Source organism: Anser brachyrhynchus (genome assembly GCF_964034855.1).
Source record: "Anser brachyrhynchus genome assembly, chromosome: 3".
Classification (NCBI taxonomy): Eukaryota; Metazoa; Chordata; class Aves; order Anseriformes; family Anatidae; genus Anser; species Anser brachyrhynchus.
In genome coordinates this window covers 49831776-49854213 of record NC_137696.1, presented here as the reverse complement: position 1 = coordinate 49854213, position 22438 = coordinate 49831776, and the positions used below count along the sequence as shown (strand labels likewise).

At 36.7% G+C, this 22438-nt stretch overlaps 1 protein-coding gene across 6 annotated transcripts in view; it reads left to right on the top strand.

Moving 5' to 3' along the window:
* SMOC2 (SPARC related modular calcium binding 2) overlaps positions 1 to 14645 on the top strand; it is a 147455-nt gene extending 132810 nt beyond the window's left edge. For 2 of the 6 annotated variants that reach the window (XM_080585232.1, XM_080585236.1), the window contains exons 10-13: positions 6247 to 6349; positions 7271 to 7545; positions 10040 to 10080; positions 13012 to 14645. In XM_080585232.1, the coding sequence (XP_080441358.1) occupies positions 6247 to 6349; positions 7271 to 7545; positions 10040 to 10080; positions 13012 to 13035 (443 nt within the window). In that variant the 3' untranslated portion in view covers positions 13036 to 14645. Of the gene's footprint in view, positions 1 to 6246; positions 6350 to 7270; positions 7546 to 10036; positions 10081 to 13011 lie in introns of all 6 variants that reach the window. The other 4 variants (XM_080585231.1, XM_080585235.1, XM_080585234.1 and 1 more) reach the window with 3 other exon arrangements.
* The last annotated feature ends 7793 nt before the right edge of the window (positions 14646 to 22438 follow it).

Here is a 22438-nt window from a genome sequence, read left to right as displayed (position 1 = left end):
TAAGCTATAGTAGAAAGTGTTACTGCAGTCAGAAATACCATCTGTATATCTCAGGGACAGGTAGTCATGAAATATTACCATATTTGTAAGGCAAACTTTTCTGAAAATTGGATCCAGTTGTTTTTTTGCTTCTTGACCTTTTTGGGTGCCCATTACTAATCCTGAAGCTCTTCTGTCTGTGTCCTAATCAGTGGGTTCATTGACTTGTGTCATGGTGCAAACACTTTGGCCAAATACATTGTGTTTCTTACACTGGAACTGGATCCACATGGCTATATTGCAGATCATGTTCTGGTGGCAAGGTGACAAGCATCTAAAGGTTAGGAGTTTACATTGGCTCAGGCTGAACATAAATGTTCATAATTTCAAATTTTCTTCAACGTACTGAAATGTCTTTGGCCTCTAAAACTGGCATAGATAGTGTATAGGCAGCGACTACCTAATAAAAACATCAGCTGCTTTGTGTCCAGATAAGCAGCAAAGGAAGCAAGAACTCCTTATTTGAGTTTTCAGACCTTTTTCCTGGACTTAGTCAAACTAGGAAGGTAGGAGTCCACAAAATAATGTTTAAAAAGGCAAATAAAATCCACAGACCTTCTCAAGTTCTGCTTTGTATTTTGCATGGCATTAGAGAGAATTACAGTTCATCTCTTCCTGTTTTCACAGTGAAATCCCTGAACAATTAGAAGCAAGAAATTTGCTTCTTAAATCCCTTTCAAACTCTTACAGAGGAATAATCAAACTAACAAGTGGTAGTCAAAAGTTAGTCATTTCACATTGTCTGTGTTATGCTATGACATTCTAATTTTCTTTTCCTTGTTTAATAATAATATTTAAAGAACTGAAATAAATGGAACGAGCTGCTTTTCCTATCAGCCTAGCTCAATTTTGTTATTCAGTTGCCTGCAAAAACTGTTTATAGGATCATACATGTTTCTGTTATGAACATTATCCCTTCTTTCCACAACATTTACCTGGAAAATAAGAGTAGTTTGAGCCTAAATGAACTTACAAAACAGACATACAGAATTCATCACAAGCAGCTTTACATTATCTGAGAGCATAGGTTAGTGGTCTAGGCTTCCTCAGTAGGGAAGAAGAGATACATTTTGAGGGAGATCCTAACCTATCCTGTTCTAAGAAAAAGTCTAAGGAAGTTGGCTGTGTTGAATGTGTTCCTTTATACCGAGCTTAGATAATGGTTATGGGTGAGACACTTCATTTCAATAGACTCAAATTCAGCAAATCCCACTCTCTGCACTTTGGTATGATATGAATGTCTGGGATCAGAGGGTAGGGCCCTGAAAGAGCATCCCTTGCTGACTCTTCTGTTTCCCCACCCCTGAAATTTGAACAGAAAGATCATTTTAAAATAGTAACAAAAACAAAGTTAATAAATAAACATGGAGAATTGAAATCTGATACCTGCACTTTTCCAGAAATAATACTTCTTCCCTGTAAGACTTAGAGCTCTGTGGCTACAAAGCAACGGACCTGTAGCTCCCCTCCAGCTAACATCCGTTCTGTCCTTTATTATTTTTGTGCTGGTCTGTTCAGGACACAAAAACCCTGACTGCAGTGCTACAGGGAAAAACATATTGGATTCTTCCTCAAGACTTGCCATCAGCAAGATCTCTGGTCAGTCTTAAGGTTATAAGAATGGCCTTGTCTTGGCGCTCTGAAGCACAGAACAATTTAAGAAGAAATTAGAAGAAAGGTTAAGAGAAGCTGAATATATAGGGAGAGGTGATATCTCATTGCTAGGCCAAAAGAATACATTTGGAAGAAAAGAACCACAAAATTTGGATAAGCACAGATACGGGAGAATATGGATCGGAGTTTAACTTAATTCTTTTAATGTGTAAGAGTATTTGAGAAAATAAAAAAAAAAAAATAAAAAAAAGCCAATACCTGAGGGATGTTAACAAGGAGAAATGATGATGTCCTCAAATCCTGTAGGATAGAGAGAGTAAGAGGGAGATAATTACTGTTTGTGAGAGGTTACCCAGAGGTGCAGTAAGGGAAAAACTGTAATGAGCCATAAAACCACTGACTCTGTTGAGGTCATGATTTTAGTCTCCAGCAGAGTTACAAATTTCAGTTCCCAGACTCATCTTTGGAAGCTTTTATTTTTTATTTTTTCCTTCTGGAATGGGGCTCAGGCATAGCTCAGGAAGTCCTCCATAAAATGAGGAGAGCCCTGTGCATAACGAGACAAACACAAACTTTTTGTGATTTATATAGGTCAACAGAAATAAAGTCATGAACTTTACATATACATTTGTATAGTGTAAGAGTCCAAGAAAAAGTATTTGTCCTTCATTTTCTGCTTTCCAAGCACAACCACTAGCACTGACAAATCTTGTTAAATTCAGTTTTTACTTATACCACTCTTACAGTAGAGTCCAAGCTGCAAAGGAAATATCAATAGTTCTGTTCATTCTGATTTCAGGCAGATCAAAACTTATTTATAATCTACAGAGATATTTCAGTGTTTGAGCACACTGCTAAGTCTGATTTTCATATAAACAAAGAGGAAGTGAAAGGGGAATTTTAGATTTGGTAGTCAGAAGTTGCCATACTTTTAGTTACATTAGTGACCGACTCAAGAGAGTTTCCTCCGTTGCAGGAAGATTAATGTAAACTCCCTTTTAAAATGAATAATCTTATCTATTGTATGAACATTTAAAAAAAAATGAACATGTGTTTCTTGCTATAACTTCAGATGTTCAGTAAAAGATATTCTTCCAAGATTGACAGTAATAGATTATTATCAACCAAGCAGGAACCTCCAACTTCAGAAGGTTTACAGGTACCTATCCACAGATTAACTCCAAAAATCTATTATTCATATTAATGTAAGATATGTTTATGGAGACATATATATAAATATGAGGTATATAATAATATAATGAAGATTCTTTGATTGCCTTTATGCTGTAGTTGAAATGAGGTGCTTGTGTATTCTCTCCATTTGTGGTATGTATTTGTTGGTCTAAGGTTTACTCTGAGTAAAACTATCCTTAAAGCAAACACTCAATTTTGTGCTACATCTCTGAACCTGTAGGGTAACTCCATGTGGTTTCAACTTCAACACTTTGACAAAAAATTATTATTTATGTAAGCTGTCAAATCCACACAGGACAAGCAGCTGCACAAGAAAAATTTGTAACACTTAAACCATAGTAAGAAACATAAGGCTCTCATAACAAACTGTGCTTTCCCTTTCTCTATTTAGTCCACTAAGAGTGAATTATTCATTATAATCAAGCTAAAGCTCCCCTAGTCTTGCCATTTCATCCGCAAGTTTGTTGAAAATTAAAGCTCAGCATGAAGCCTCCAGAGAATTATTTTGAGTTAATAACACCTGCAAAGAACAGAGATTTCACTGTGAGGTAAATTGCTGTGTGATTGCCCACACATCAGCAAAAATTATAATTGGGAGAAACTGAATATTTTCTCTGTATTTAACTGGTGAGGATTTTGTGGGGTGTCATTTTATGTTAAGCAGTAGAGTTATAATTTAGAATGTTCCACAGCAACAGATAATGTTTGTTTTAACAGCAAGATTTCTTTTCTATGAGAAGACTTCTGTTACTGTCAGCTGCTATTGCAACTTTATGCAAAGCACATTTAGAAACCTTTCTTAATCTTGGGAAAAAGTGTCAGAGATTGGCTTTAAACTGTGGATTTTTTTCCCCCTGTGATTTCTTGTGAATTGAAAAGTTAATTCTTTCTCCTACCTAACTGTACCTCATAAATATTAAGCTAAATCATGATTTTGATCCCTACATCTGTAGCATATGTATGCACAGCAGCTCCCTGGACAGCAGTGGAAACTACCCAAAGCAAACTTTTTTGTTTCTTACAGATGATTCAGGAATACACTAATAACTGACATGAAAAAGTCAGATGGTGCTCCTAAATCAAATTGGATATTAACATTATCATATATCCCAAAAAGAAAAGAGAAACAAACAAACCAAAAGTCAAATTATCTTGTCTCCTTATTGTGCTGCATTGTTATACACTGAGGTATTACTGTCTGCAGTTTCCAAGAGCCCTGTATCAATTCACAACGCATGTTTGGAGTAGGATTCAGGCTTCTGTTTTATGACAGTAACAACCCCAGCAAGAAATGGATGAAGCTTGTATCACTCATGACAGTTCTACGTGGGCAGCCTTGGAGAGAGCAATTTTTGCCTGTGCTTTGAAGAGAACCAGCTCTGGTCCTCCAGCATAGAATCTGTGCTGGCAAGATGTAGTGCTGAACTCAACAGATTACTTAGAGACTTGGTTGCTTTATTCAGGCACATTGCCATGCAGCGTGGCTGGATGTGCCTTCTGGATTGGAGCAGTTTGGGCTCTGTCTGCTCATCTCTGGGTGGAAGGGCTTTTGTGACTTTCAAAGTTACAGGGTTTCATTTAAATCACAGTGCACAACTTAGTTTGACCTTACTTACTAGAAAACTCTTTGTTCTAAAAGAGTATACTTCTGAACTATGTACTGAATACTGCCAGGAGCCTGTTGATACGCTCCTCTGTCCCTCCCTATTAATCTCCTGCCACCTTTATCATTTCTGTAGCTGACAGAGATAGCTCAAGAGCTTGTCTCACTGAACTCAAATTTAGGATTGTAATCATAGCTATGTTTTTTTGTGTGTGTGTGTTTTTGTTTTGTTTGTTTTGGTTGGTTGGTTTTTTCCCTTTTCACTCCAGTTGTAGCAGAAATAAAAGCACACCAACAAACAAACAAGAAAACAAAATAAAACAAAAAACACCAAAATCCTGGTTAAAGACTAAAGGAAAAGGAACATTTCTAGGAGAGTGACATCTGGTTTCAGATGGGTACTTTTAGTGCAGTGGAACTTGCTTCACTGAATTCCTGTCATATGCCTTTCATAGTTACTCAATAAAATATCCCTGGTGCAGAAGGCAAACTCATAAGAGATAGGGAACTCATAAATTCATGAATGTGTTGGACAATAACATGTAATGGGTGCTGCTGCTGCTATGCATAATAGCTGAGTTATTCTTACTGTAACACAGCTCAGGGCTAATATAACACAGGTTCATTTCTTTGGATCAACATGGGATGTATTAAAAAATAATTTGCTGGGCAAGATGAGGCTTTTCAGGCACAGATAATTCTACTACCTGCTCCAGAAGCCACTGAGAAGTTTAACAAAATAATAAATACCTTCTGATTAACTTATCTTCCTTTCCCACAACCCTTCAGAGCATTTTCCTTTTTGACTTCCAAGAAGAACTGTAGGTAAGTGGGCTTCCAGCACAGAATCAGCTGTGAATGGTGGCCTCCAGCTTCAAGCTTGTGATGTCTGTGTCACTGCTCATGGATCATATTAGAATTTAACTCAGCTGTTACAGGGCTAGGTGAAGACCTGGTGTTTGGCTCAGGGCTATAGGGAAGAAGAGAGGAAGCAGGTGTGCTGTATAAGCATACCTCCATGTGTCAACAACCATTCTCTTGTCAGATGGATTTATCTGCTCCAGCTGCACTGCTCTAAGAGTGGATCTTTCAGTATACATTTATCTAATGTATTATGTGTATGAAATGCGCTGTCAGTTTCTTTCAGACAAAAGTTTTGTAGCATAAGGAATGTAATTATGTGGATGATCTCGCATCACCATAGGTTCCCACAGTGTGATCCAAAGAACCATCTAACAGCATCCTATTTTGCTAAGTACTGTATAGTGGTAATTAATTCCTAGAGAAAAGCGAAAGAAGAAATGAGTTGACTGCCATTTTAAATATCAGAAAAATGATACAGTAAGAGAATGTGTGTTGAGAAAACCAATGGTAGTTCAGAGAAGCAAAGGTGGAAATCTGAAAGAGGTGTTGTGCTGTGGGTTTCTAGTCAATGTTTCAAATGGTCTGTGTGATGGACAAACTTCTATTATTTCAAAGCTGCTCTTTTCAAAATGTGAAAACATGGATAAAGCATCTTAAAGAGGTAAGAATAATGCCCCATCTGAAAGAGAGGACTCCAAGGTATACAAACCACCTTACTAGACATCAAAGGGATGCTTTTCTATTCCTGCTCTATGATACAGATATATGCCTGAATTTAGGTGTTTTTCTTTGAATTAGGTTCTAAATTTTTCCACCATTTATGGGAGTTCTGTGTCCATGAATCGCATCTATCTCTAACTTTGAAATACTGTTGGAAGTTGAATGTCATAAAAATAGGAGACAATAAAAAAAAAATCTGTTGTTTTTTCTAGGTTGTCCAGGGGCCAAGAAGAATGAGTTCCTGACGAGTGTTTTGGATGCACTGTCCACAGATATGGTGCATGCAGTCTCTGATCCATCATTGTCTTCTAGCCGGTGGGTTTCAGATCCTTTTTTTTTTTTTTTTTTGTCTTTAAAAGGACTCTGGCAGTGGTGAATGAATTGTTAAGAACTTTGAGAAGTAATTCTTCTCCTGCCTTCACAAAGGGTAAATTTCCAAGAATCTATCTATCTAGGATAGTTTACTTCAAAGTTACCACTGTGGAATATGTCCACTAAATAGAGATACACCTGATGGCTGAGTTCTCATCAGCAGCACAACTTAAATTTATCTGTAGCTTCTGGTGCAACTGTGCCTTGGTCTTTGTTTTTCTTGTCAGCCTTTACTTGATGAATATGTGCTGCCTTCCTGATATATGTTTTGCCTACTTGCTTCTAAAACAAATAAATGCTTTCAACATCCATAGGCATAATTAAAAATACATAAGTGTTGGCAAACTTTGGGCATCTGCAGGTCAGGTGCTTACTACCTGAAAGGAGGGGGCATTTATTATTATAGCTCACCCTGTAATTCAGTACATTTTGGTGTTTTATCTGAAAGCATCCATCATGGGTTGTAATTGAGTCTAGGTATTTGGTGATGTTGACTGTTGACATACTTCAGTTATGTATATTATATGTTTTCATGTTCCTGCCATGTCTGTCTTTCGTTTATTTCTCTCTTCAGTTTTCTTTGTTTAAGGAAATGAAAGGAGAAGGTGCAATGTTCTGAGAACTGTGCTGACCTCAATACAGCTTAAGATAATTAACTAAAAGGAGATTATAGCCCTTTGGATAAAATTTAGGATGCAGTTGGCCAAACTGAAAAGAGAAGTATTCACTGCAAGAAACTAGTAGCCAAAAGCAGAGAGGCTTATGTAGCAAAACATCTAACAATGCTTTAACTATTCAGAAGCAAAGGAATAACCCGGGGTTTCTGTATCAGAATAAAGACTTAACACCTATTTTCTGTTTCAGGGTTTCAGAACCTGATCCAAATCACACTCTGGAAGAGAGAGTAGTCCACTGGTATTTCAAACAACTAGATAAAAATTCCAGTGGTGACATTGGAAAGAAAGAAATCAAGCCATTTAAAAGGTTCCTAAGAAAGAAATCAAAACCCAAAAAATGTGTGAAAAAGTTTGTGGAATACTGTGATGTGAACAATGATAAGTCCTTGTCAGTTCAAGAATTAATGGGTTGCCTGGGAGTAACAAAAGAAGAAGGTAAAGCAGAAACAAAGAAACGCCATAGTAAGAACCTTTTCTATCTTTTTGTCTAGATTTTTCAACCTATAGCTTTTGCTTAGGGTAGATGACAGGAAAGCAGCTTCTGGGTATGCAAATTAACACTTTGCTCTGAGAAACAAAAGCTTTTCAGCCCATTAGATGCTTGTTTGTTCGATATATGCTTCTACATTTAGAGCAGGAAACCTAAGAGGATACAATACCATTGATATCATATCATTATTGAAATGCCTGTTCAATGTCATTATAGTGATGTGTTCTGAATGAGTGCAAGTATCACACCCATGCTTTCCTGGATTCCTGCTGGGAGGCAAAAACATTGTTGAGCTTTCTAATGACTTATTTCTCAAATGTGGTTTAGAGATGATGTGAGGAATGTGGTCATCTACCAAACAGGTGGGACAACTACTGGTACACAGCCAGTTACCTTGCTGCAAAACTGATAGAAAGAGGAACAATTATTTACAGTGTATAACGGTCCTTGCAGAATTCAATCACACAATTCCTGAAAAAGAAGAAGAATCTAAAATATTTTGTAAACAATAGAAGAACATATACAGTAACTCCATGCTGTAAGAAGCTGTAGAAAATGAATGGGGGCAAATTGTTCTGTTTGCTTTGGACCCTAAGATGAAGCCAGGAAAGTAAAATAAAAGAGTCATAGGAAATGAAGAGCATGGCAAGTGGGAAATGGTTATATTCAAGTATAGAAAGGGTATGTTGCAGAAAAGAGGAACAGCTCTATGTTGCACTAATAAAGTAAATTGTCCATGTCTCACAGAAATTGATCTCTCAAAACAAACATGAAATCAAGATTTTTTTTTTCTGATATTTTGTGGACTTAATAATAATACCTTGCAATTTTCACTTATGCAAAGGTAAAATACTGTATATGAGGGTGGCTGAATATTGTTGTCTTTATGCTATAAATGTGGAAAAAAGAAATGTAACACTTTATTTTTCGTTTACACTATTTGGTAATCCAGTGTCTTAAAACGGAGGCCACTATAGTCACTTCATATTTTAACATCCACCTCAAAACAATTTTATCCTGCTGTAGCTAGCACTCTTTGCTTTTATACTAGGTGAAATTGGGTCTGACATCATTGATCCAAGACATAAAGGAAAGCTATAGCAAGATTCAAACCAAGATCCATTTTTTCCAGTGCCCATTCCAGTGGGAAAAAAAAAAATTAAAAAAAAAATAGGATTCTCCTGCTTCCCATAAACTACCCGTTTCAGAATAGTAAGTTTTAAAATACATTAAATTATATGAAGATCACACACATTTGGCTGAAGTAATAATGATTCTTATGCAGAAGAGTGCTTCTCCCCCAGAAAGCTCATAAATATAAGAATATTTGTTTTGGGAAGGAAAAAATACTTTTGCACTAAGAGCATCCAGTTGGAAAACATTTCTAAACTAGATCATTTGGTTGCCTTCCTAACAATACATGTTTTTAAGACAAGACCATAAAATAGCTTTTATTAGAATATCAGTATTTTTTTTGTCTCTCCTGCTTTAGTAGTTAAAATTTCCTTACTGATAATCCTTTTACTTGCACAAAAGGATTCAATCACCACTTTCCTAGGGCTAGAGTTGTATTTCTAGGATTGGGTGAGACCCTGTCACCTGAGGTGTGAAAGCTGAGATAAGGAGGTGACTGTGTCACTCTGTGTGAGACCCAGGTGTCTTGTGAGAACCATTTGAAGCAATGTAAAAGCCAGAGAGCTGCAAAACATATATTCTTAAGGGAATGGTAATTTCTGAAGCATTTTTTAAGGTCCTCTTTAGTTTGTCTTTGTCTGAATGCAGCTTGATTGACTAGCAAACTGACACAGAAAACCAAGAGGGTAAGTTCTTCCCCAGCCTCCCAAGTTTGCTTGTGAAATTGAATGAACCAGCAGACTGATATAACTGGTTTATTTTTATCAATTTTTATTTTTATTATTTCTCTCTTCTTTTAGAGAACCATCTTGGATTTTGACACTAAGCAGAAACTTAAAAGCCAGCAGCAATAACCTTGCTGTTTTGCAGATTAAATGTGAACAACATATTTGGCTGCTAGAGCTGTTCCTGTGCAATATCTTTAAGTAAAGTGAATACTTCCAGACAGTCTTTGCTTTTACATGCTTCTTTCCCACAAGCATAATAGGCTATATTTACTCCTAAAGATTTAATAAGTTTGAAATACTCAATACTGAATAGGTGCAGTCTGTCCAAAGCAAATGCCACGTATTAGCTGGTCAGAAATGCTGTTATCCAGCTTTCATATGAAAGAAGCAATGCTGATACTGAGGAAAGGGAAAAAAAAAAAAAAGAGAGAGAGAGAGAGATGTTTCAGTTAAAGATGTGTAATATATTCTCATTTATTTGAAAGCTGTGCAGTTACCCTGCTCTAAAAATTGCTTTTTTTCAAAATGAGGGCTTCAGTTCTTAGGATGCTACATATAACTTGCAAGTCATGTTTACAATGTTTTCTTTTCCCCCTTTTAGCAGCCCCTAAAACCAACACTGAGAGCACTTCATCCAGCAGGCAGGTGAGTATTGAGGAGAGCAAAATCTCCATTTCTGTATCATTGCAGCTTCAGAATGCATTAGTCTGCTATTCTACAAGAAAACATAGATCAGCATCCTAATTAACAAATCTTGGTTTTGTTTTTATCTAAGAAAAGTCATTCAGTCAACTACAGGTGCAGAGTAAATGTACCAAAATGCAAAGTGGAATAGACCTGCCTGTGGATGTTCCTAGTAAAGTGTAGTGACATCCAGGCTAGTGATAATTACATGACTGTAACTGAGCCTTCATATAAGTCTTCTGCATTCCTGAATGACAGAATTCCCATACACTTTTAAAAAGTGTGCTGCATCTTCATTCACCTTTTGCTTTAACTGAATTCTGTTAACTTTCCTGTGTCATACCATAGATGCAAACTTACAGTGATTGAAATTACTCTTTGTACAAGAAGCCATGTATTTCCCATACCCTATGAAAATCTATATATTCTGTGAGTACCACTGAATTGTTCTATAGTGGTTTTAGATACCTTTTAAGATCTTAGTAGAAAGAAAAGAGCTGTCACTTTGAAATGCCTTTGCTGACTCTGTAAAATGATGCTGGAGAACATAGGATTTGCATCAGTCTGATGATGTATGTTAAAACTAAAATTGGTTTGGTCTGTAGAATGATTGCAACAAATAAAATGTCAAGTGCCCTGACAACATAATCCATGATTTGTTTTTGCATCAGTTTTCTGTAAAGACTCTGTCTTGCCCTTCTGAATAACACCAGTGTATTTTCACTCATAGAGTTTTGGTTACACATGGCATTCAGAGCTAAAAAGGCACAAAAGTAGAATTTTTAAATCAAGGTAAATTAGACATTGAAAAGGAGAGGTTCAAATGGAAGACAAGGGAGAAAGTTAAAAAACAAAACAAAAAAAATCTTCTTATGTCTGTATTTCTATTTTTGTAATCATTAATCCCAAAGATTCACTTTTCTGGACAACATGGGCACAACTTCGTGATACTTTTACATGTGTCTGAAGAAGGACTTGTGAATCTGCCAATTATTTTAATCATTTAGTAAGAGAATCAACTTCTTACTGTTCTTGCCTCACTTTTGTATTCTTTAGAGAAATTAAATGGTTAATGCCTACAAAAACATCAGTGAATCACAGAATCATAGAGTATCCCAAGTTGGAAGGGACCCATAAGGATCATCCAGTCCAACTCCTGGCACCATACAGGTCTACCCAAAAATTCAGACCATATAACTTAAGAGCACAGTCCAAATGCTTCTTAAACTCTGACAAGCTTGGTGCTGTGACTACATTCCTGGGGAATCTGTTCCAGTGATGAATTGTTTTTAAAGGTATTCGTATAAGGGTATTATAACATCAGCTCAGGTAATCCTGTATCTGGGAAAATAGGAATTTGGTTAAAAATACCTCATTACCATAGTTGTGGTCAATGTCTTCCCATCTATCAGAAAGCTATATTAATTTGTTAAAAAATGAACCCAGGGTGAACCTCCCCACAAGCCAAAGAAGCCTTCCTGTCATTGTTGCTAGCCAATTTGTTACTCGCTTTGTCTCTGATTTGTTTGATGTTAGGTTCACACTTCCTAAGGCAAGCTCAACATTGGTTGTGGGTTTTACCAGAGACCTCCAACATACCTTTGATGGAATATAAAATGTTCTCACAGCTTGAGGGATGTGATAAGTTTCTGTTTGTTTAAACAAATGTTTGTGGTCTTAACTTTTCAAGTTCCCTCCACAAATCACTTACACTTTAAACAAAGCAGCCTGAAAATAATTATCCTGTCGGAACTCAAGAACATTCAAAGGGGTTATTTTAATTATATAATGGCAATTACTGGCACACGTGCATTACACTTGAAGCATGACAAGCCCTCTCCCCTTTCTTGTAATCTGATTCTGACTTGCAGAATCTGTAATAAAAGTGTCCTAGAGCTTCTATTTTTTTTTTTAATATTGTCCAATAATTTTGCTGAATCAGCACCAATTATTTTAAAAGCTGTTGCTGACAAATGATAGCCTTGAATTAAGGCTGGCTCAGCAAACCATCTGTTGGCAGTTTCATACTTGAACAATACAAGGCTGCAAATGCAGAAGGTGGCTTTCATCACAAAAGTTTTCACTTGAAAGGAAGTTATTAGAAAGGAATTGGACTGGGAAGCTGGTTAAAAGAAACCACTCATCTGAGAAGGAGTGATCAGATTGGTATCACTCAGGAGGTGGGCATTCAAAAGCTCATTTTTGACTAGTGCATTATAGTAGTTCTAATATATGTTTGTGTGTGCTTATGCATGTATTGCTGAATACTTTTTTATATATGGGCACATCTGTAGTTGTATACACACATTGAAACTTACAGAAAGAAGGCAGATATAGATGTACTAATGTACCACCAGCAGTTGTTCTAAATGAGGTCAAGTACATGATGGATCTGACCCAACGGAGGCAGTGGCCACGTGTATTTCCCTTTCTCAGCTCCACCCTGTCCAACAAACACACACATACATACTGACATACTGTCAATGAGACCCAAAGGATCTTTTGCAGCCTAGCCTAAAGTTTACAAGGAAACTATAGAATGTTCATAAGACTTTGGCCAGCAGCCCATTCCGTATGCATCACATGCCATTGAAAGGTATATTGCACCAGGGACTTGCCTAGGCAATTGCTAGAACTGAGTGTTTGATATGTATAAATTTAAAGCAGCTACAGGTAAGAAATGGTAAAGATGTTGCTCATACCCCTCTTCATATATGCCATGAAGGACTACAAGGCAGGATCATTGTATTTCCTGTGTGTGTGTGTGTGTGTGTGTGTAGAATTCTTGTCCTGACAGTAGCATGTGGATACCGCTGAAATACAAAGAGATAAATGTTTATACTTGATTATTTGAGGACATCATTAATGAAAATTTTTCCAACTGTCTTTCAGCAAGTTTCTAAGAAGCAAGGGTGAACAGCTTACTGATCCAAGGCAGATCTCTTTGACATGTGGGAGATTTCCTCACCAAAAGGCAATAAGAACAACTGTAGTATTTGCACTTTGTACTTAAAATGTAAATTCACTTTGTAGAAATGAAATATTTAAACAGACTTTTTTTAATCTGTGAAAATGTAATGGCTAGTTTTGAAAAATTATCACATACAATGTATGTGCATTCTTTTGTTGTCTGAAATATGTAAAACGTGTTGGAGATGTAAAAGTTTGCATTTAAACTGTTTTTTTTTTCTTTTTTTTTTTTCTTTTTAATAGTTCTTTGGCAAATATTAGCAAAGAAACCTGATTCTATGTATTTTGGTTTCAATAGTATACCTTGTTTTTCTTAACCAATACTGTCATTTAAGTAGAGTTACGCTGAAAAGTCTACTGTATTCTCAATTTTGTCCAAGCAATGTTGGATGCTTCAGATTTCCAAAACTGAGGGAAGTGTGTAAATTGCTGTTGACTTGTTTCTGCAGTTTTTAACTAAACAGATTTTTCACCAATGGCAATATTTTGCTTCATTTAGTGTTTATTATTATGCTTACCAAAGATCATGCAATGAGAATGCAACCACTAACCGATTCAAAACAGTTATTCTACAGTTAGGATTTTAGTACAAAAATGTATCCTTTTATCCATTTTTGAGGTGCCTGCCAATATAAGTTGTGGTAGTCTTTCTCTCTCTCTGTCCTGCCCTCTCTTTTTTTTTTTTTTTAACACAGCAAACCAAGAATGAGTAAGGTGGATAGTAGTCTGGTTCAGCATGATTCTGCACAAAGCATAGATTTGATATAGGTCAGAATTGTAAATCTAACTCTAAAGAGACAGAGAAGGCTAAACGGTTTTGTCAACCTTTTCTTCTCCTACACTTGGCTGTCCCCATCAACTCTTTGCTTTGCCTCGGGGTCCACTAGAGGTAAAGCTGAACAAATTATAAAGCATTGCCTTAAGGAGGGGCTACTCACATCACCCCTGCCTGAGGGTTTCTCCTTGCTGTCTGAAAGAAGCTCTCACAAGTTTTCATACCTTCTCTGTCATTTCCCCCCCAGCTCCCAACATTTTTGTATGTGTGCCTGAGGTGAATAAGAACTTGTGGATGTGAGCAGGAGACCCAAGTAAATAAAGGTTCAGTTCTTAAACAGCTGTGAGTTACAAGGAGCTGGATTGATCGATGCAGTGGTAGATGGACTGCTGGCATCTAGGAACTGACATGGAAAAGAAGGAATGTTGCAACAAGCAGTGATTTCATTTTGGTTTGTTTAAATAATGTGTGGGATCTGACATGTGACTAGCTAATCATAATAGCACCCTGGCTCAAGCTTTTACCTGGAAAAGCTATGTTGCAAATAAAAATGTTTCATTTTAATTCAACATATGGATATATGCTGAGGTGATAGGAAACACTGTATGCATTGGAATTGTACCCCAGAAAATGTGTACTCTAAGCTTTGGTAACAGGAGGAACCAAGTTAGAACCGTGTGTTATCTTGTATTTTTGTTTTAAAAAGTATTTGTTATTCTTTTATAATGTTAAGCTTTGAATTTAATCTTCTTTATAGATTAAAGCTCAGTATGCTATCAAACTATGCTAGTGGTTTTTCTTCTGTGACATGGACAATTTTGGAAACAGGTACATACAATGGTGACTTCACCATTGCAATAAGTTTACAAGAAACCTCATGACCTCATATTGCGCTTATCTTCTGTTCTTTCCCTGACCCCTTACTGCCTTCTTTCCTTAGGTTCATACCTTATTTTCTCCTGAAATTCATGCCTTAGTTACACCACTACTTTCTCAAAATAGTGATTTTGAGGCCAGATTCTTTGTTGCTGCCATCTCTATATAGTTTCAGCTTGTTCTTTTGCCTCTTAGTGAAGTGCAGTGTGGCACTTTTCCCCTCAGTGTAACTGTAAACTGCCGGGCCACCTTCAACCTGACTGGAAATGATGAGCAGAGAGAGGCAGAACATGAGGAATACTCAACAGGCAAAACATGAGGAGTACTCAATACCTGAATAGTTAATAGCAGCATTTTGTAATTTTAGATTTAGTAAGAATCATCTAAATCTATCACTGTGGCCTTTGGACACAATACAAATGTGTGCAATTAAATATTTTGCTATGTGTATGAATGGAAGATGAATGCTATGTCCATGAATTTGAAGTGTCAGCCTATTTAAACTGGAAAGGTGTGTGGGGAGGCAAATTTTAACTAGCCTTCCTTATTTAAAGAATAGCCTTAAGAGCTTATTAAATCACAATAAATGCCATATGCATTCTCTTGGATATCCAAAGACTTCTACAACATTGAGTCATTTGATGACTCAACAGTGATGGAAGCTCAAAGTATTTCATCTTTGCACAGGTTTGGTATTGTCACATAGTTTATGGTCCATATCAATTTTTAGTGGTTACACCATTTTGCTACAATCAATACCTAGTTCTCATAGTTCTATTTAGAGTTCTGATCCCTAAATGGAACACTTTTGAGAGCTTGGTAAATTTGCTTTTGGTTCCTATATCTCCTTTATACACACAGGATAGTGAAACTCAGAGAAATCTTGGCTCTTCTAGTTGTAACGAAGCATAGCCTTGATATCAAAAAGGAATCTATGTGTATAGGCCCTCAGGCTCACACCAGAGTACCAGTGTTTATTTAGTTCCACAGTAATTAATTAGTTCTAGTTTTTCCCCTATTCAATGAATTGCAACAATTCAGATGCAATTTTAATTCCGTTCTTATTGAAAACACAACGTATGTTCTGGTTCTCATTGACCATTATTTGTTCTAGTTCCAGCTGTTGCTGAACAGATTTATTTAGAGCTTTTATAAAGTTGTAAGTAGAAGACTATTAACTTCGTAAAATGTCTATAAGTTCAATGATTTGTCCAGTCTGTTGCAATGTCCATTAGTCAACAGGCCACACAGTAAGAAATGTTCCATGTTTTGTCAACACTTTGGATAACTTTCTCATCCTGCTCCCACCCCTAGAAGTAGACCAACTTCATAGTTCCAATTTTACCAAAATCACTGAATTCTCATTCTTCTTCCAGTATAGCTTTCAGATCCTCATTTTGTAGGACTGAACAACATATGAGTGTTTGGAATTACAATATTTCTTGCTAATATAATTTCAGATAATAAAGGTAGAAGAGAGCAAAAAGCCATCAGTTCATATGAGCATAAGGGAGAAGACTTAAACTAAATTTTCTCTGCATATAAGTGTTACACTTCACACTTTTCTCACTGGGACCAGGTTTTTGACCTTCATAAGTGCCATAAGCCACTGGAGAAGAAGGCTTTACTAGAAAGCTGTAAGGAGGAAGAAAAATATAAGCTGCTTCATTAAAGATATTTAAGTATGTGCAAGCTTTGATAGATTTAGTTAATGTTTCATTTAATAGTAGTAATAAAAGATGGATTAATAGGGGTTAAGAAACCTTCCCTGGCAAAGATAATTTAACTCTCCCTTTTAAATATTTACATTAGCGTATTGTATAACTAGGATTTACGTTAGAAACTGGTGTGAAAGAGTCTTTAATGTCGAAAGTGAAAGGTTTATTACTTTTGTTTTCTTTGGGATGGCAAATTGATGTCATTTTGGAGTAATTACTTTGACGTTAAATAGCAACTAGCTAAATTTATTGATGTCTGAAACATTAGAACGATTATAGTAAATTACTGATACAAACTGTACTCTTTGTCCCATTTAATTATTCCAGTTCAAATTTTATAAGTGAAAATATGCCCTTTGTTTAAGAAGCATAAATATTGCATGTTATTTTTTTCTTTAAACAAAAACGTATGTGGAAAGCATTCAGAAAAACACATTTCTCTAGAATGTCAAATGTGGGGGGTAACAGGGAGAGGAGCCTGTTTTTCATCTGGTTTAGCAACAGAAATATCTGCAATCATTTGCCTTTTCTACATTCACCTTCCCTATTTTGTCATTTGCTTTATCCTCTGACTCACCTTCCCTGTTTTGTCATATGCTTTGTCCTCTTACTAATGTTGCTGCTGGAACACAATGCCTGTTGGAAAGGAAGACAGGAAAATGAGAAACAGTTCTCTGCATTTGTACAATATTTCCATAAAATACAGTCATTGGAGGCATCCTTTCCCTAGAGTCTCTCTTTATTCTTGACATCAATTCAGTACAAAGAATATCTTATTTCTTATCAAATACAAAATACTTCATATTGACATAGAATCTACTCCAAGCTGGAATGGGTACTTTATGAAGAAAATAACTCATAAAAGATTAGCACAGTCTATGAGATTGTAGGCAGAAGGCTGCAACTGTATATTACACCAGAAATAACAGTTTATAAACATTCATAAAGCTCACTCAGTACCTGAAGACCATCCATGAAGATGCCTATGTCTGTTCTAGGCAGTCAGTCAGGAAAGGAAAAAAAAGGTAGTGAATGATCATTATTTTCATTAAACCATGACTGGCCAACATCAGATAATTGAGGGATAGCATGAAATTTTGCTTTAGAAAGGTTTGTTTGTTTGTTTGTTTGTTTTTGATTCAGAGATTATTTTTATGTTGACATGTCCCTTCCTTTACATAAAAATCATGAAGTGTGGACTTCAAAAGGGGCATTTTGATATGAATTTTATCCCAAAATTAGAGGTTGTGAAAAGTAGCAACATTGTTACTCTTCCTCCCAACATGAGATTATTTTTAAAAATCATTTTTGTTTGAAAGAAGACAGGTCTCTGACCGTTCATTTCTCATGCTTCATCTGAGTCTCATTTTACAGTCTCTGTGTACCTTGCTATCCCTGTATGAGACAAAGACATGCTACATTTTCATTTAACAGGTTTAGAGCCTAAAGATGGATTTAGCACTCTAGGCACTCAGAAGAAGAAAATCGTAATATGGGTAAGGGTATTTATCCCAGTTTATATCTGCACAACACAGTTGAAGCAGTGAAGCCATGGCAGTGTGAATTAGTGACCTGCAGAAATATATAGGGTACTATCCTGCTTTGCAAAATAAGTCTGCTGTGGGACTGAATGCAAACACACTTAAACCTAAATTAATACCCTAGCATATCTCGGTCACTTACGAGACAATTCATCTAAAGCTTGATGCTTGCCAAAACCCATTCTGACTACTACCTGAGGAACAGCTCTAGTTCTGTCAGCATGCAGCTCCCAAGGTAGTCTTCCTGAACCCACAGCTTGGATTCAGTCTTCTGAAATCCCAGGCTGGGACATCAATGGGACTAAGAACCAGAACAAAGAACACAAGAAAAAACACAATGACAGAAACTGTAAATTACAGGATATTACTCCATAGCTGAGATTTTATTACCCTGGTGGGTTATAATCTACTGAGGAAATAAATAAATAAATAAATAAAGGGCTGAAAACCCCTTCCCTGTATCATGAATGACAAACCCTAACTACTTGCTTCTTAATCCATCAAATCCATCCAGAACAATCAAGATCAATCCAGAACATCATGGTTCAACTGTGGGGTGTCAATGTAAGTCTAAGCTAAGGGGTATTTGACAAGTACCCTGTCACCCATTCAACAAATGCATGTGCTCAGTTAACTCCCACCTAAGAATTCCTCTTTATTTTACAGCACCATATGATGAAGCAGCCTCTGCACACATCAGCTTCTTAATGCTCTGCAGATGGGAAGTATGCTTCTCTCAGTCTGTAGCATATTTCTTTGTGTTAAACTCTTAGCATTGAGTGAAGAACCTTATTCTATAGGCCCTCTCTCACTGTTCTCCCAAGAGCCAGAATCATACTGTTGCTGCTTTATATAGAGTTCAATAAATATTTTGCAAGACAAAATATATGAAGGATGAGGTGCTGAAGTGGAAGACAAAGAAAGAGTATGAAGTTTAAAAAAGACTACTAAAAATAAGAGAGAGAGAAGAAAAAGTGAAGTAGAGGGAGAGAGAGAGAAAAGGAATGGAAGGAGCATAATGGAGATACCACAGGGAAACTGCAAGGTTGGCCAGAGCTCTGTGTTAAAGGCACATGTGGAAGTGAAGGAGGAGCAGACAAGGAGAATGAACAAATAAGAAAAGAGAGAGAGTTGGTAGAAATGTGAGGAGAAGGTAAAAGGGGATAAATGACAGAGGGAAGAAGAAAGAAAACAAAGCACGCATAGAAATGCTAGAGACAGAAGAAAGCAGAACTGCCCATAAGATATGGACATGGAGAGAGAAAGTGTGAGGGACCTTGCTTGGAAGGAAAAAAGAACAAAGGGGACACAGGTGAAAAGGACACAATTTTCCTCTTTCTGGAGACAGCATCTCACTCAGACACTGCACATCCACTTTCTGACCTAGAAAAAAGGTGCAGTCTGCCCTTGGATCACTTCTCTGTCAATACATAAGGTCTGAATTTGGTCCTCTGTATCTTGGTGGCTTGGGTTCTTTGTTCCAAGAGACATTTGTTTTCATGGCCAATCCTAAGGCTTTCTTTAGATCCAGGAAGTCTAAGCAACATTTAAAGAAAATGTGAAAGCAGAAACCAGCATATTTCTAAATTAAGAGCAGATTTGAGCAGGATGAGGAAATCTGAACCACAACAAAGATAAATTTTCTTTTGTATTTCTTATTCAGTAAAGATGCAAGCAAAGTGTAATTAGATTTATTTATTTATTTATTTTATTTTGTTCATTGTACCAATAGATCCTCTACAGGCTTGGCTGATACCCTACAGTTCAACATTTTCTTTAATCAACACATTGATGGCAAAGGATTACAAGAGAGTGCTGGCTTCTCATTGTCTTTTTTTGTGGTTGCCTTTATGTTCACTCTTGGGGTGGCTAAAACTAATTATATAAATACTTCTCAAAATCTTTAATCTTTACTCTGAAGGTTTGTAACTGTGTGTGAGAGGGAAAAAGACAGAGAAAGAGAGTGAAAGAAATATGTTCAAGAGAACTTTAGAGTCTATGGAAAATATAACAGGTTCAGACTGGAACTATGTTCAAGGTACCAAATGTCATGATGACCTGATGACAAGCAGCTTGATTTCATTAGACTTGAATAGTCATCCGGAAAATGACTTGAATAATAGCTAATGACAGGAAGTGCCTCACATTTCAGATTTTCAGAGGTGCCGTAGAGAAGGTAAAGGAGCATGTTCATCATATGCTGTCCTAATGCAAATAGCAAGCAGACATACCCTGGGCAGCTGGGAGAGAGGAGAGGCCCAGCTACACGCTGACATACAGTTTATAGGTGGATGCGGGGAAAGGACCAGGTGAAGAAGAAGAGGCTGACCCTGAGGGTTGCCAGCCATCCTGGCTTAAAACCAGTTCCTGCTGCACTGCTTTAAGACCAAAGACTTCTTAACTGTCCAGAACATACATCCTTGCAGCAAGCAGCATAGCCAGTCCATATTGATGTTCTCAGAACAAATTCTGCCTGGAAGCTTTTCACATCAAGCCAGGCAGTACTGCCACAAAATGCAAGAAAATGACAACTGGCACTGATTCACCAGTTGCTTGGAGCTCACACAAGGGTCTGTGTGTGTGAAAGAAATGTGTTTTAGACTCCAGAGCCTCTGCTATATTTTATCTTTTTGAAATAGAAAGAATAATTTATCTCCTGAAATCTATGACATGCAACTTCCCAGAGCTCAGTGTCCTCTTCACAGTGAGAAACGGGGATCAAGGCACCAGTGTGAGCAAGTTTCATGCAGTCCAAATGCCACAGCTGTTTAGTCAGAAACATTGAGAAAACACCTCTCTAAGCATTTCCCTGACAGGCAATATGCTGACTTTTGTGGTACATCAGAAGCTTCATTTCCTTCTATTTATTTATTTATTTATTTATGTTAAGTGAAAGAATTGCTATAGCTGAGAGTCAAAATGTCTGCTTTTCTTCCACAATAGAATTAAGATTGCAAACTGCCTTCTGACAACAGAAACGACTTTTCAAATGTGGCATTGACAAACACTGACTAGTAGCTAAACACATAAATGAGTACTGGAGCGTAGGGACTCAGTCATCACATTCTCCCTTTCACTTCCAACTTTTTTTTTCTTTTAATTTTCAACATCATGTCTGATGGATTTTGCTTAAGAAATTTGTCATTATGAGCCATAGAAATGAAACTAACAGCTACTACTCAGTTTGAGAGATATTTTCACTTATAATTCTTGCTGTAGTTGGCATTAGTTTCCAAATGGAAAATATAGGCCTTGTCATAGGGGAGAAGCCAGTAATGGGCACATTCACAGCCTTGGCTGATTGCAACTGATAGTGTATCTTTTTATTTGTTTATTTATTTATTCTTGTGGGATTCCAAAAAGTCTTTCACACCACAAAACACCCCACTTGTACCAATTGCTGTCTATATTGAACAGTGCTGTTAAACTATTAGAAAACACAACTGAGAGAAACCTAACAGGTCATCTCCTCCAGCATCAATATATTGGTGATAGTGCTTTGATGACGGTGTTTTCATGTTTTGTCTTTCATGCATTTAAAATATATTTAGCTCCTATCATAAATCTCTCAACTGATATTTTAAAATAAAAAACAGTGAAATAAAATTAAAAAAATATATATCTAATTTAGGACAAGCAAAATGACATTGTGCCAGTGAAGTAATTATATTGCAGGGTTTGTTAATGTTCATAATCTTTTACACACAATTCTAGGAGCAAAATTCAGCTTGCGCTGATCTACTACGTGGTTTTGTCATGCTACATGATTTCACAAAAGAAGGTTCCCATTTCTTGTGTGTCTGCCATAAATATAAGGGAGTTGACTGTTTTCATCTTAACCTCCATGTGGTTGTAGTATATCACAGAACTATGAGATAATTGGATGTGGCTGACAGTCTTTGTTTGAAGATAGCAAGGAGTGGAATACAAATGATCCAGGTGGAATTGTAAAGGCAAACCTACATGTGGAAACCTGTAAAATGCCTTCTTGTGCTATTCTTAAACTTGCCTTCTGGTGAACTTTCAACTCAGTTTTTCTGAAGAGCAACATTTAATATCAAGTGATGTTACATTTGCTACAGGAAGATGCATACAGATGTTTCTGCATAAGAAGACAATGCCCTCTGTATAATATCCTTTGTGAATTGCCTCCTATAAACACTCAGTGCTGTGGTTAATAGCAAAACCTATGTTTATGCAGGCAACATAACTCACAGGAGGATTTCTGTTACCACATAAAGATCTCTACCTTTCTTTAAAACTCTGTGCAGACCAGCTGTGTGCTGGTTCACTGGGAACACTGAACCAGTGTCCAGATCAGCTGCAGTAAGCAGATTTGAAGAGTAAGGAAGATCTGAGAGGAGAATATGGAAGCACCAATTTATCATGTTGTGTTCCTGTGAGAGTTAACATGCAGATGCTCTCAAAGGTAGTGAGTT